This window comes from Terrapene carolina, unplaced genomic scaffold (assembly GCF_002925995.2).
Source record: "Terrapene carolina triunguis isolate 2854851 unplaced genomic scaffold, T_m_triunguis-2.0 Scaffold211, whole genome shotgun sequence".
In the NCBI taxonomy this organism is placed as follows: domain Eukaryota; kingdom Metazoa; phylum Chordata; order Testudines; family Emydidae; genus Terrapene; species Terrapene triunguis.
This window is the reverse complement of record NW_020664562.1, coordinates 39,461,373-39,477,718: the sequence shown is the minus strand read 5'-3', so window position 1 is coordinate 39,477,718 and position 16,346 is coordinate 39,461,373. Positions and strand designations below refer to the sequence as shown.

The window sequence follows — 16,346 nt, the reverse complement described above, 5'->3', positions numbered from 1 at the left end:
ATCAGAATCTGGCCCTTAGGCAATGAGCAACATCACCAACAAAGAAGACATTATGTGCTAAGACAATCCACCCAGGACTTGATTTGTTTGGACTTTCCTCTTCTGTCACCGCAGCACACTAGTTATCTCATCCACCTGTTACGCCTTGTCTTTTAGATTGTAATCTCCTTGGAACAGGGCATTGATTGTATGTTTGTATAGCTCCTAGCACAATGAGACCCCAACCTTTGAACACTAACACAATATATGGCAAACAATAATAGTAATAATACATTTAAAAGGTATTACTAAGTCTTTTCTGTACATGAATTATGAAGTTATTCCATGGAAAACACGTATAGTACAATTGAATGCCAACAGCTTGCATACAACAGACAGGATAATGGAACAAACAGGTTAAACAAGTCTAAGTTTCAATAACTTTATGTCATATACAGAGCTCAGAGGAGAACCCATGAATTTCCTATATAAAAGCAGTTAGCTATGCATCCTTTAATCCTTTCCCACTGCAGGGCAACGCATCTGGGAATAATTCTAAATTATTCCAGAGTACTGTGGCTGAAATAGATAACTTTTTAATGATTAGTGTAGTCTTAAATCCTGCACTGATAAGCTGTTCAAATCAGGAAATGTCTTACAGGTCAAATCCACAACTGGTGTAAATTAGTGTACTCCACTGATGTCAACAGAGCTACACCAATTTACATCATCTGAGGATATGGCCCTTAACACTCTCCATAGGAGAGTGGTGGAATGCCGTAATTGCAACTTTGATGGAACTGGGGGAGAGTCCAGATAGTTTAAGCCCTAAAAGGTAGTTGAGTATTAATGGAAGAGGCGCGGGAGTAGGAGCCGTTTGTTTGTCAGAGCACCAGTGCGTGAATCTCGTCCACTTATAAAGATAGGTGGTACGTGTGGAATGTGTTCTGCTATGTAAAAGTACCCTTTGTACCTGGGCCAATGGGAGCTGCAAAGCCAGCGCTGTGGGCAGAGGCAGCGTGCAGAGATGCCTGGCCATGCCTCTGCATAGCAACTGAGAAAGGGGGATGTCGCCGCTTCCAGGGAGCCCCAAAGTAAGCGCCGCCCAGAGCCCGCCTCACTCCATCCAGTGTCCCAACCCTCTGCCCCCTTCCATACCCAAACTCTGCTGCTGCTGCTGTGGTGGCCTGAGACTTCCCCAGCAGCGGCCGGTGTGCCTGGCGCAGGGGCTGTCTGAGCTGCCCCTGAGCCAGGCGCACTGGCCGCTGCAGAAGTCTCGGAGGTCACAGAAAGTCACAGAATCCGTGACCTCCGTGACAAACCCACAGCCTTACTTATGAGGGAAGATTGAAAGCATTGGATTTGTTTAGTCTGGAAAAGAGAAGACTGAGAGGGGACATGATAACAGTTTTCAAGTACATAAAAGGTTGTTACAAGGAGGAGGGAGAAGAATTGTTCCCCTTAACCTCTGAGTATAGGACAAGAAGCAATGGGATTAAATTGCAGCAAGGGAGGCTTAGGTTGAACATTAGGAAAAACTTCCTAAATGTCAGGGTGGTTAAGCACTGGAATAAGTTGTCTAGGGAAGTTGTGGAATCTCCATCATTGGAGATTTTTAAAAGCAGGTTAGACAAACACCTGACAATTAGGAAGTTTTTCCTAATGTCCAACCTAAACCTCCCTTGCTGCAATTTAATCCCATTGCTTCTTATCCTATCCTCAGAGGTTAAGGGGAACAATTCTTCTCCCTCCTCCTTGGATACAGAGGGACCCAGACAAATTAGAGGATTGGGCCAAAAGAAATCTGATGAGGATCAACAAATGCAGAGTCCTGCACTTAGGAAGGAAGAATCCCATGCACTGCTACAGACTAGGGACCGAGTGGCTAGGCAGCAGTTCTGCAAAAAAGGATCTAGGTGTTACAAGAAGCTGGATATGAGTCAACAGTGAACCAGAAGCTGGATATGAGTCAACAGTGTGCCCTTGTTGCCAAGAAGGCTAGCGGCATTTTGGGCTGTATAAGTAGGGGCATTGCCAGCAGATCGAGGGACATGATCATTCCCCTCTATTCGGCATTGGTGAGGCCTCATCTGGAGTACTGTGTCTAGTTTTGGGCCCCACACTACAAGAAGGATGTAGAAAAATTGGAAAGAGTCCAACGAAGGGCAACAAAAATGATTAGGGGCCTGGAGCACATGACTTATGAGGAGAGACTGAGGGAACTGGGATTATTTAGACTGCAGAGGAGAAGAATGAGGGGAGATTTGATAGCTGCTTTCAACTACCTGAAAGGGAGTTCCAAAGAGGATGGATCTAGACTGTTCTCAGTGGTACCAGATGATAGAACAAGGAGTAATGGTCTCAAGTTGCACTGAGGGAGGTTTAGGTTGGATATTAGGAAAAACTTTTTCACTAGGAGGGTGGTGAAGCACCTAGGGAGGTGGTGGAATCTCCTTCGTTAGAGGTTTTTAAGGTCAGGCTTGACAAAGCCCTGGCTGGTATGATTTAGTTGGGGATTAGGTCCTGCTTTGAGCAGACTAGATGACCTCCTGAGGTCCCTTCCAACCCTGATATTCTATGATTCTTTTAGGCATGGTCTAGATAATACTTAGTCCTGTATTGAGTGTAGCGGATTGGACTAGATGACCTCTAGAGGTCTCTTCCAGTCCTATGATTCTATGATTACTGGGCAGTATTCCAAACTCTGAAAATTTCTTGCTGCATAACCTTGGCAAACAACTTTAAAATATTCTATGTTTCACTTTATCCATCTGTAGTACAGCTATATTTACTGGTCTTACAGGGGAGTTGTGAGGCTTAATTTATATGTATAAAGTGCTTTGAGATCCTAAGATGAAAGGTGCTACTATACCTAAACCCAACATCAGCAGACATTTTCTTACTCTTGAAAATTATGTTCTTGCTACTGCTGCAAAAAAGCTACTTTCTGCAGCCTCCACAGCCAATTGAAGAGTACCATTGAAAGGCTCCAATGGGAGACTCTCATCCCCTCATTCTCAGCTAGGAGAATGTGCCTGTAAACAGGATTGGAGAGTCGGGGTTAAAAGAGATAGGAAAGGCGGCAGAACAAGTAGGCGGGGAGGATTCTCGGGCTGGAGGACTTGTTTCCTACTCCCACTCTCCTCTCAGATTATACATGTAAATTAACTCTGTTCATGGTGGTAGTTTGCTTGTGATCCACCATCTACTTAGATTACAGTAACCTCTTGGGAAAAAGTTAAAAACTCACCCTTCAGCATCAGGATCTAAAATGACAGCCAGCTCTGTTAACACAAGCCCTGCCAAGTAATGCTGCTGGCGGAAAGGCACAGACAATTCAAACATATTTGCAATCTTCTGGTCTTGGACATTTGTAGAGAATCCAGAACTCTGTTGAAAAACCCAAGCGTTAAAAGTTGTGTAATGAGCCACTGAGACACAGAAAGATACAGCTTATGAAATACAGGACAAGCCCTGTCCAGATTCAATAAAATCTCATGTCAGCCACTATTTCACTCATTTTTTGGCTACATATCTACTTATGTTACATGTAACTTCATTAACCCTTCAATAATTCAGAGTAGATGCATTTTACTTTTGTTCCCTTCTTAGTTAAGTATATGCATTACAAACCAGAGGATGAGAAAACAGTTAATCTGATGAGCAAGAGCAGGGCTACTGAGCAAGGCAACGTGTTTGCTGAGTAATGACTATTTTTTGCACATTCACTCTTTTGCACAGGATGGGAAAAGGTAGTAGAATGATGCGTTACAAAGGGTAGGTCTACACTTACTTCCTGGTCCGGCGGTAAGCAATCGATCTTCTGAGATCGATTTATCGTGTCTTGTCTAGACGTGATAAATCGATCCCGGATGTGCTCGCCGTCGATGCCGGTACTCCAGCTCAGCGAGAGGAGTACGCGCAGTCGACGGGGGAGCCTGCCTGCCGCGTCTGGACCCGCGGTAAGTTCGAACTAAGGTACTTCGATTTCAGCTACGTTAAGTTGCGTACCTTAGTTCGAAGTGGGGGGTTAGTGTGGACCAGGCCAAAGTGATAATAAATGGACCTTGGTTATTTTAATCATCACAGAAGATCAGCACAAGTCTGAATAAAAGCCTACTGTTCTTCGCTTCAAAGGAAAACTTTCTGCTTACACCTTATGGCTAAAAGTTTAGGGTTTCAGAGACGCACTTTAAGCTTTCATTATGACAATCCTAATATGGGTAATTTAGCTACAAGGAGTAACGCCAAGTGTGCTGCCCATAGGCCCCTCTACCTGCATTGCCCGTATTTTTTAAACAAGTGATCAAAGAGGCATTAGCAGGAAAGGAACCTGAACATGTGTGTGACACACCTGTCTCTGAGATTTACTCCTATGAACAAAGCTCAGCTTGAATTTCCACATGTGGCCTTTGCTGCTTTGCCTACCTGAGAAGTTGCCGAAGACACAGACGGTGAGGGAGATGCAGGTGGCGTGAGTAGGCTACAGGGTAAATTCAGGGTGACGTAGTGCTCATGGCTGCAGATAATGCGGAGGAAGTCCAGCCTCAAGGATACAAGGATACTTGGATTTGGTAAGGAATAAAGCTTTGAAGACACCTGGCAAGAACAACACAAATTATACAGTTAATAGTAATGCAGCACACAAATGCAGCATGTGACTTCTGACATATCCTCCATCACCATGTTATACAGTAGGAAAGACTAGATTAAAGGGTTTTATAATGCTTTAGCTGTCATTAAACAGCAGTAAGACACACAACACTTCTCTGTAGTTTCAATTACAAGAGTCACATGGGGAACTGTACATTTAACATTTACCACAGCCGACAATGCTTATAACAATATAATATTTGCATAACAGGCATACTAATTACAATTACAAATTAAGTCCCATCTACTTCACATGTGATATTGAACTCCTATTGATTTCAGTAGGGAGTTGCACAAATAAGATCAAGGAAAACACATCAGCAGGCTGGCTAGTCACACACACAGGTGCTGGAACTAGGGGTGCTGCCACTCCCCCTGGCTTGAGGTGGTTTCCATTATATACAGGGTTTACAGTTTAGTTCAATGGCTCTCAGCACCCCCACTATAAAAATGGTTCCAGCTCCCCCGGTCACACAGTAGGCAACATAGTTCAAATACTATTATCGTTCAGGCCATCTACTATGGAATGTTTCAATCTGTAGTAAAGATGAACCTGAAGCCCAGATCCAAATATCCCCAAACATCATGGATGCTCAGATCCAACTTTTGCAGTCAAGCCCCTTTCTAATCTCTTCCTCCATTACTCTGGTGGCAACAAGCATGGAGAGAGACTCCTCCCTCCCAGTGTAACTCCATCGACTTAGTGGACTAACTCCTGATTTAGACAGTATACCTGAGAAGGGAATCAGGCACAGAGCTGTAGAAGCATTAAAACACAAGATGAATGACACATCAAGCTAATTTTTTTTAAAGTCACGCTGATAATGGAATGTTGTGCTCCTGCTTTGCAGCTGGTCCTAAGGAAGTTACAGTAGTGTGGTGTGACACCGTATCCAGCTAATACATAACATTTCTCTGCATTTACCTGTTTGTAGCAGGCCTTAATAAGGCTAAAGACAAACCCTCTATCCATGATAGACAGCAGATCATTGAGGAAAAATGCAAGACTGGTGTTGAGCCTTTCAATCATTTCTGTATCCTGAACGGGAGAACAAAAAGAGAAAATGCAAGGAAAAGAGCGCTGTTATATATGGTAACACAACAGTTTCAAATTAAGGCCCTGATCTATGCACCTGGATGGAACAAGCTGCAGAATTGGCCAGGGTGCAGCTAAGTGCTTGCCATTACCTTCTGAAACCGAGAGACTATATCATTGGCAATTGTGCTGACCAGAGCACATATGTCATCCATAAAACGTTCCGGAAAACGATTCTTCCTTGGAGCATCCAGTTTGTCAGCAAAATACAAATGATGCACCATACTCTTCACCTACAGGAAACATATATTACTAGTAACGGTCATTTGTGGAAAGCATTATGCTATTAACAGTGGTGTCTGTTTTACTAAAAACCTGGATTAATCCTAAAATTAATGGGTTTCCAATTTGCTCACCATAAGCTCGAAGAAGAACCACGCCTGCTGTAAAGCTGCCTCCCGAACGCTTCCACTGCAGACAACCCACTGTAAGGCCAGTTCTTCATGAAAAAGCTAAACAGATTCAAATCCAAAGTTAGTCCTAGTATCCACGTTGGCTTGCAACACAATCCACGTGAAAAATGGAAGCACAACACATGAAAAATATGGAGAACAATGAGGATAAGCAAAATAATAAATGTTAATGCAACAGCAATGACAATGTCCCTTAAAGGATCCCCCCAATTAACAATATAGGACGCTGCTATGATGTGTGAGGTGAGAAACAGCACGTCATTTTGGTCCAACATTAAAATTTAAGTGTTGATAATTTTCTTCCCTCCCAAAATATTTGTTGCTCAAATTAGTTTAAAAATCTACCTTTCTGCCTGGTCAGATTCTTGAAGTAAAAGGGAGTAAAAAGGGGACATATAAAGCAATTTGTACACAACTGTATATTTATTTTGAGAAAGAACTTTAGCAAAATGGTACATATGGGAAAAATAAACCATATTGTGCTAACAGCCACCTTCTTGCTTTAGTTTCAATTCCCAGAAAGAACAAATCACAGACTAGTAGAAGTCACTGGTGTTGTTTTTATTATTCAAAAAGTCAACAAATTTTGTGTCACTGGCATTATTTAGGAGTAGATTCTTACCTCCTTTCAATGGGCGTAAATCCAGAGTAAACCCTGACTTCACTAGAGTTACACTGGATTTACACTCATGTAAGTGAGGTCAGAATCTGGCCCTCAGTGTTAAATAGCTAACACATTTTAATTCATTGTATTAGAGCAAGTCATTTACATAATCCAACAGCAGCACTAATATTTTTTTAAAACCTATAGTAATTCCATTTAAGCAACAGGAACATTCATCAGACAAGCCTCTCCTGCTATTTTTACTGATCCTCATTCACTGAGTCAGGACATTTTATATTTGCTAGTGATCTACTATAGAGAAGTGCTCAGCAAAAGCAGTTCCCCAATGAACTCTGAAAATCAGGCCAAAATAAAAGATAGACAACCATGTTTCAGAATGACTCGACCTCCATGCCCCACGACATCAATTGTCTTCACTGACATCTACCTTTTTAGTTGGTAACCGTCCTGTTAATGTTTGTAAGAAACTTGACGTCTCTGTGTGCGAAGACATACGATTACAACTTCGATCTGTAGCCTACGGAGTGGAGATGAATGAATGATGACAGCACATTAAAGTTTGCTGGGGATGGTTTCTGCAGCTCAAGGACAATGTACATTTACAAAATACTGTTTAACAGTAGATTTCACAGGTTTTTACACCTTCCCCCCCTTCTCAAACTCTTAGCCATCTGTTTAAACAAACAGAGTGACAACAATAAAAAGCATTGTTGTGGTTTGGTTTTTTTTTTTTTTTGTTTTTTTTTTTTTTAAGATTTACATGTTCTTTAAATAAAAGCATGTTTTTATGCACAAAGACATTTAATGCTGCAAAGCATGAAACTTTTCCATACTTATATTCTGTCAGCATGCAGATGTCTGGAATGTAACATTTTTATATGTTTCAGTGTCATACCTCTCAATCTACCAGTCCAAATGAGTGGACGCCCCCCCCAAAATGACCCATCTATTAGTACAGGGAATTAGAAAATTACATGAGATTTTTTCTTTTAGCACACACAACTTTATCCATAAACTCAATTTCAGGATTCAACACTTCTGATGGAAATAACTTGCCTTAATGCAAGTTAGTTCAGACTAGATTTGTGTGGGAGGGAGGTAAATTTAAGTTTACAAGGAAGGAAAGTTGAGAGGTATGTTCAAAACAATCATGCAGTGTAAAGCAACAGGCAACCAGGGTCAAATAAGTGAAACCTATCTTATGTAAGCCACTACAAATTTCATACTTTGCAACACAGAACAGATACAGCTGCATCTTATGAATCATTGCTTCCAATATTTCGTTTTGGTTTAATTATCTCTCATTCAAACATTCACATTAAAAAGGATCAATTGAATATGAAGGATACTAAATGCTTTATGAAAATGGTAAAATGGTTCATGACGTTAAAACAAAAAGCAAACATGATGCGGCATAAAATTGTGATCAACGTTCCCATTAAAAAATGTGCTTCACCTAAAGTAGAAACTAATGTTAAAAAACAACAACAAAGGAAAGGAGCTGTAGCATCTAAATTTCACAAACCAGCAACTACTGAAATGAAAGGAAGGGGACACTGTTTATGCATTTTTGGGGTTTTCATGCAGTGTGGAGGGGAGGGAGGAGGAGAAGTACTAATTTTAAAATAAAAAATAAAAATCACTAACTTTTCAAAGATTGAAAAAAGCAAGCCACCAAAACTATAGTATACACTTAAAGGGAGATGTTCTTTAGGGAAAGATCAGCCAATAAAAAACAAAAACAAAAAAACCAAAACTCTAATGTAGACACCACCTGTGTTGACTCTGCACTTGGACTGGGGTTGGATCCCCATGGGGCAGCTTTGGGACCACCAGTGTTTACCCAGGAATTGGAGCGGTCTAAACCCTGGGCATATAATAGAAAGCAGTTGGGAAAGGAAAGACATATTACATGTTGCATGCCACACAGTAGTCTAATTTAGAGATATGCAGTCCTTAAAAGAAATCAAAATGTGTTTAACACGTCACCAATTAGTACTGTTAAAGCAACCTGAATTCTCAGGCATATGTTGAGAAATTTTAGTCCCGAAGGTTATTTTTATTATTTTTCAATCACACAAACACAACATTAACATTGATGAGAGCATCTGTTCAGGCTACACCTGTTGTATTTGTACTCTCCATGCACCAAAACCATTATGAGACCAAATATTGCTCTTACTTACATCTTGAGTAAATCCAGTGACTTCAGTAGAGTTACTCCAGATTTATACTGATGTAGCAGAACAAAATCTGGCTCATAGATGATGGGAACCACAAAAGGTGGTCTGTGAGGTTTCTATATTTCTTGAGCCAGGCTATTTGCCATACAGTGTTCATAAACCCCACAAGTCCTATTGAGAAATGTATGAGCTCTGAAGAGACATCAAAAGAGCTCTCAGACATTTGCATGTTCACAGCAAAGAACGCTAATATTCTGAAAAAAATAGTGCTAGGCACTAGATTTCAACAAGGACCAAATGGGAAAAAAGGTGTTTTTTCTAGACCCAAAGCTATATTTGAGATATGACATTTTGAAAAAAAAAATTAGGCTTTTCATAACATGACAATGTTTTTTCATATTTTCATATGTTGGAGAAAAAAAAACACCCGTCTAATTAATATGGAATTTGTTCCCCAAATCCTCCTCCACCAAGAGACCATGAATACAACATTTCAGGTGGAAAAGAATTATGTTTCCACTCATTAGTCCCAAGAAAGTTAAAGAAAAGGTAGGAGCAGACAAAACTGAGCTCATTCCAGAAACTGTTTTACATCATCAGTTTGATTCAAAGACTATTGAATGCGATGGGAGCCTATTAACGCCAAGGGGCTTTGGATCAGATCTTATGGGATCATTACTACATACATAGCTCCTCATAACATTCTCAAATGAACTTCAGTCCTCACCTGGGAGAGAGGACTTTTCAATCTCCATGCCAATTTTGCTTAGATGCCCAGAAAAGGTGCAGTTTAGATGCCAGCTATGATGGTGGTTTTTGAAATAGAGACTTTTGTCAACTACAAACTGGATCCAGACCACCAATTCATTTCTCACTACCCATTAAAAACTCACACCAAACTTGAGTCCAGATTTAAACCAGTATCCTTGAGGTTATGCTATTGAGCCATCCAGTATGAGAGAGCACAGCGTTGTTGTAATTTTGCTCAAATAGACTCAGAAACAAACAGACAACACAAACTGGAAAATGTTGTTTTGTTCTGAATTATGATTCAGCAGAAACGAAGAAAAGCCCTGATCATGCAAAGGCACAAGCTTAATTTTACACACTTTGAGTAGAAGTCAATGGGACTACGTGCAGTGAGTCAAGCTAAGCACATGTCCTGATCCTGCAAACACCTAAGCACATAACTTTGCTCACATGTACAGTCCTAATGACTGCAATGTAGATCAAGTGACACATGGACTTACGTGTTTACAGGAGTGGGAGCCAATTTTGTTTTATATTGGAAAGTATAGAAGCCCCTCCCCCTGTCACAATGTATAGAATTGAGAGTTTCCTCTCCTTTCAAGGAGGAGTAAATATGAAGTACATACAACTTGTTAAATTCCAGGCAATGACTGAGGTCCCAGTCCTGTAAGAGGATCTGTGTGGGTGCATCCGCTTGCTTGTGCAGATCCACTAGCAGGATTATATTCAAGCATTATATTCATAGCAGTCAAAAACCGGATATTTTCTGTTTTTTTCCCCAGCATACTTCCAACAATTTAGGAAATCTACATATTTTTATTACAAGCGCAAAATGGTATAAAGGCTATTTTTGGCAGATGCCAAATTTGCTTCAAAAATAATAAGAATCCCAAAATAGTGAAAGACAGAGATTAGTATCAGATCCAAAACCTTCTGCATTATGTTGATCCAAAGCAATCCTTAAACACTGTAAGAGAGATAACTTAAAAGATTTTTAGAATAAAATCAGAAATATGAGTCAGTGATGGCTTAAATGGAATCTACCAGATAACCCACACAACAGATAACAAATATAAGGGTTTATTCCAAACAATTAAATGAAACAAACAAAATGATGGGTGCTTTTTAAAAATAAAACACCTCTCATGATTGGTCCTATTTTCAAGTGAAGGCTCTTTAGTAGGATGGTCACTTGCTTAAATCATTATTTGGGTATGTACAAATGGTATTTTGCACCTATGTACCACTTTCAGCATTTTATGAAGACATCTATATTTTGACTATTGGATTTGATAGATTTAAATGTAATTATTTTTCTTAGATTCTGTATATTCATATCCAGCCTAGTATCTGCTGACCAAGCTACTGGCAAGAAATATTTCCATTAACAGTAGTCTACACATTAGCTTTTTAAGCACAGAGTATGTATCTGGAAGAAAATCTCTTTCCATTTTCTATTGCCACATTATTCACTCAGTCAGCACATGGAAAGCGTCTAATATCCTGTGTAAATTCCACATGCACATCGCTCCCCCGGGCGTTTCACAAAAGGTCAAGGTTGTTTAATTAGTGAGACATCTAAGTGGATCTTTAAACTTTTTTAAATCTTCTAGTCCTTGCTTTATTTATTTATTTTAAATAATGATTCACTGAACAGAACTTATCTTGTCTTCTGTCTGGTGAGAAAATCACATTTTTAGTCATTCAAAAATCAGTGACATCTCTGTCTCAGACCAAAGCCTCCCCTGCCTTTCTTTGAATACAGGATTGACAAATGTCAAACTGACCCAGGTGGGTGACTTTACTAACAAACTTCATTAGTTGATTTTTCAAGGACTGGGGGTAAAAGTTCTTTCAAGATAATCCATGCTGGAAGAATGAAGGGTGGTGGTACTGGTGGAGAGGGGTTGTGACACTTTATACCAGAGGAGGGCCAGAGAATATATATAAAATAAAAAAAAGAGTCCTGTCCTCTCAGCCACCATGTCTTTACAGGGAACACTTGTCAGGAGACAGGGTAATATCCGATTGGTACTTGTTTCTCTCTCCTCTTAGGGATCTTTAGCAAGTCAAATAAAAACAGTGGCATGTGTTCTGGGAGCAAGATGCCAGCTACTTTCCCAGCATAGGGAAAGACACTGAAGGGGTCATCAGTAAGGATGAGTGAATACAGATTTCTTTTTGAAAGGACAAACACGTTAAAGTTCCTTCTTCATTTGTTTTAAGATTGAAGAGAAATGTGGCGTTTCCTAGGAGCCTTAGTTGTGCAATCGTACCTTACTTCCAATGATTGACCGTACTTCATCATCTGGTGAGGTCGGAGTCCCAGATATATCCGGATTGCTGTTACTAAGACTCCTTGAGCGATTCAAATTAAGGCTTGCTGGTCGGACAGCTGATCGAGCCATAGTAGCATAATGCACGGATCCCCCCAAACCACCGGGACCTACAATTTCACACAAGAGAACATCTTGTAATGTTATAAATCATGGCCACAGAGTGGCTGCTTTGCACCAGTCTGCTGCTGCAAAGCGTCTGCATACCTGGTGGATCCGGGCAGCAGGGGACTCCTCCGATGGCATAGGGTAGCTGTAGCAGCTCCTGTGCCATCCCCACACCTGGCTCTCCAGTATAGGGGATGTGGCTGGGAAAAAGGGGGCATGGTCAGAACGCCATTCTGTCCACTGATCCCTGACTATTGGAATGGCCCCTGGGGACTGTTGGCAACTGGTGTAAGATAAAGCAGCCTTCAAGCTGCTCTGTCTTGTGCTTGGAAGCATGCTGATATTTGGCAGCCCCAAGCCTGGGGAGGGGGGGGGAAGGGGGGAGGTGTCACAAAAATGGCTTAATGTCACATTAATTCCACTCCAGTTTTGTGTCAAGCCCAGTCTGTCCAATCTGGAGAATATGAGCTTATGTGCACATTCACAAAAGAATACATTTACTCCCAAAAAAGAAATCTACTGCTACGTATGCTTTGCAGTTATATAACACTGCCCATCTGACACTCAACACACCTTACAAACATTAACTGATTAAGCCTTCGAAGTAGGCAAGTACTATTAAACCCTTTGTACAGATGGGTCCACTGAGTCATACAGCAAGCTAACGACCAATATGTAACACACCAGGGATTAGTTGCTAGCTAAACAAGGAACAATATTCTCTCTCACATTCAGCTATGTATAACAAAGCTCTTTCACCAAACGCAATTCCAATTTCTCAATAAAATGTGTTTTAAAAACAAGAAGTGAAGATACCTGGTGAAGGTGAATTGGGATAGGTATTTGGTAGACGAAAAACATAATAAATATAGGAAGTGAGAAGGTTGTTTCGGCCATGCTGGTCCTGGTTTCCTTCTAAGTTTTTGTGGAGTCTGTTTATGATTGATGCCATCGCTTCAAAAGATGCCTGACCCAGGTTAACTGAAAGAAGTAAGGTGAGAAGTTTGGTTATAAGAGTTCAGCAGTACCTGTGATCACACTATAAATGCTCATTACATTCATCGCTTAAAAGATAAACAGCAGAGCAGGTCATAAAACAGAAAAAGTTTCTTATGAAGTATTTTACTTGAAATTTGGACCAGCTCTAACAAACAGTTTAAGGATCAGATATGAGCTGTAGTGATAAGCCTCCATTTGGTTTAATATAAAATTTAATGATGTTAGGGCTCAGTCCTAGAACACTGGAATCAACTGAAGTTTTGCCACTGATCGCAATGGGAGCAAGCTCAGGCCGCGAGCTAATGAAAAGATAAAATCCTCGGGATGTTCACAGCATTCTTCTCCATTAACAGTTTTGCTGCAGTCAAGCTGCAACTGAAGTATGAAATGTAGCAACAAGAACTGCCCAGTTCTGTATCTGAACCGGTTATGTTCTAAAAATGAGTACACAGAAAGCCTAATGTGGCTATAGGCTAACAAGATATGGGCAGACCCATGTTTGTAGCTGGAACCAGTTTATGACCATAGTTATTTAAAAGGCAGCCCCCTGTTTCATGAGCCCAAAACAAAAGACACTTGTGGAACAAGAGAGCTTTTTTCAAAAATAGAGCCACTCTTCATGTTTCAAAAACACACCCTTTCCCAAACAAATAAAAAAGAAAATGATTAGTGATTTTCAAAGACATTTAGGGGCTTGTGACATATCTTCCATTATGTCTAAATTCATTAGATTGCTTTGAAAATCTCAACTTATAGTTTTAAACAATGAGGGCTTTAATATCATTTTCATGTAAGACCTCTTTATACTATTAGAGTGGTCTAATAAGGCTTAGTGCAAATGAGAATCAGGTCCTAACATTTAAAATGGTTACTATTTGGTATGCTACGTTTTAATAAGAATGGGCCAAATTCTGCTCTCACTTACACTGATATAAATCCAAAATAACTTCAATGACGTCAGTGTTGGATCTCTAAAAGCAGAATAGGACCCAATGCCTGTACTATATAAGCTGACATTCACACTTGAAATCCTTCCTCCTTTTAGAAGACAAGCTGAATCTCAGAACTGGCATACAATACATATCACTGCGCAAATGGTGCAGAGGTCACTCTAGCTAATTTTCAAGTCTATTTCACCTACATCATCAACCTCATCCAAAGTGTATTAATTCTATTCCTGTCTATTCAAGTTATCATACCTACATACAGCATGGGTAAGTATCTACATGACCTCAGAGCACGAGTCTCATTCACTTTCAAAGGCAGCCACCAGTAAATTCCAACTGTATATATTTATTGTGGGTGCTCCAGGAGTGAAAAGTAACTTGCTTATCAGAAGCACAGAATACCTCAACAAACTTGCTCACTTATTCCATCTAATCAAACAATCCCCTGCGCACACTGTGGACAGTAAGTACAGCAGTAGCTTCTTCACCTGTGTTTGAACTGTAGGACTTTAAATACTGACAGATTCCACTAAGTGCTCAATTATACCATTAAAGCCCAGCCCATAACAGAGAGCTGTGTGGAGCTGCATTGCTTGTGGAGGAGGCAAAGGGTGGAATTACTGCTGGCAGGATCAGATTCATAATAACTACATTATGAGGAGGGGGTTGGACTAGAGGACCTCCTGAGGTCCCTTCCAACCCTGATATTCTATTATTCTAACTAGATAAGTTCATGAAGGATAGGTCCATCAACGGCTATTAGCCAGGATGGACAGGGATGGTGTCCCTAGCCTCCGTTTGCCAGAAGCTGGGAATGGGCGACAGGGGATGGATCACTTGGTGATTACCTGTTCTGTTCATTCCCTCTGGGGCACCTGGCATTGGCCACTGTCGGAAGACAGGATATTGGCTAGATGGGCCTTTGGTCTGACCCAGTATGGCCGTTCTTATGCCTTATGAACAAACAGCATCTAAATCTAATCTTAGCTAGGCCAAGATTTTTCAAGGTGACTAAGGATGTTGGGGGTCTCAAACTCTAGGTGCTCAGCTTGGTGACACCTTAATAGGTCCTGGTTTTCAGAAAGTGCTGAGCACCCATCCTCTGAAAATCAGGTCTCTTTAAGCATCTTAAATTGGGCATCATAACTCATAATAAGGGTGACCAGATAGCAAGTTGCAAAATCGAAACACTTTTCTACAGGGGGCGGGGAAGGGGGAATAGAGTTGCGTATATAAGACAAAATCCCTAACTTCAGGATGTCAGGTCACCCTACTCATACGTCACTTTGGAAAAATCTTGGCGTTAGATATTTCTAGTATGTATCACTACAGATCCAGATGCCAGCATGTTTTATTTTGAGGATACATTGTATATTTCCATTCCTAAAATGTTGGCATGAATATGGGACTGTTTTAATTTCTACGTAAATATAATAAAGTTGAAAGCGTCAGTTTATCAACTGTGTTTGTATAAAACTTCAAGAAAATACCTATTTGGCCTGCAATGACAGGAGGTCTCACTACCAGAAGAATCAGCTTGTCAAGCAGGAGATGAAGAAATCGCACTACCGGCTCCAGCTGAGATGAATTTAAAGCTGAAATGCTGCTCTTCAATTCATTTTCCAAATTGTTCTCCATAATTCTCATGTCTCCTATTCGCACAGGAAACATGTGCTCGTCCAGAGCATGAACAAGTGCAAAGAATTTGTCGAGGTAAGGGTCCTACACACAAATAAAATGATATTTATAAATGTGTTACTTTCAAAGTCTCAATGGATCTATCTTAAGTAACCCATTCATTGAGGATTTATCAACAAAACAAAAAGCACATGCAAACCTCCACCTCCAACCACATCACAAATAAAATAACACAATATGTAAAAACATCCAAAAAGAAACCTGGGACTTCAAAATAAAATATGTGAAGTATTTATTAGTCAAAAGGAGTGCAGTTTCACGTTGTAGTTCAAGTACAACTGGAAGAAGACACATTTAGGAAAGGAAACGAAAGATAAACAGGAAAAAAACGAAAATCTGAGATCTGAGTAGTACACTGTATCTAAAATTACAAGGATATAGGCCACAGGCCGAGGAGCTGAAAGTGTTGCAGGCCGTTCTGTCCTTAGGTATGCACCCAAAACTCCCACTGACCTCAACGGCAGTTATCAGGATGCACTGTCAGCAGAACTGGGACAACGGTTCTGTTTTCAGTCCTTTCAGAACTTTACATCCCTTGTTACTTTAAGCTTTCATTGAA

The 16,346-nt window shown here is 40.5% G+C and overlaps 1 protein-coding gene across 4 annotated transcripts in view; it reads right to left on the bottom strand.

Moving 5' to 3' along the window:
* The window catches only part of LOC112115972 (dedicator of cytokinesis protein 7), a 109,321-nt gene that overhangs the window by 43,478 nt on the left and 49,497 nt on the right, over positions 1 to 16,346 (bottom strand). For 2 of the 4 annotated variants that reach the window (XM_029912397.1, XM_029912398.1), the window contains exons 18-27: positions 15,580 to 15,811; positions 12,960 to 13,124; positions 11,976 to 12,145; positions 8,541 to 8,633; positions 7,194 to 7,283; positions 6,085 to 6,180; positions 5,821 to 5,961; positions 5,558 to 5,671; positions 4,408 to 4,578; positions 3,230 to 3,369 (exon numbers count right to left, since the gene is read on the bottom strand). In XM_029912397.1, coding sequence (XP_029768257.1) covers positions 3,230 to 3,369; positions 4,408 to 4,578; positions 5,558 to 5,671; positions 5,821 to 5,961; positions 6,085 to 6,180; positions 7,194 to 7,283; positions 8,541 to 8,633; positions 11,976 to 12,145; positions 12,960 to 13,124; positions 15,580 to 15,811 — 1,412 coding nt within the window. The remainder of the gene's footprint in view (positions 1 to 3,229; positions 3,370 to 4,407; positions 4,579 to 5,557; positions 5,672 to 5,820; positions 5,962 to 6,084; positions 6,181 to 7,193; positions 7,284 to 8,540; positions 8,634 to 11,975; positions 12,146 to 12,959; positions 13,125 to 15,579; positions 15,812 to 16,346) is intronic. The other 2 variants (XM_026655793.1, XM_026655794.1) reach the window with 1 other exon arrangement.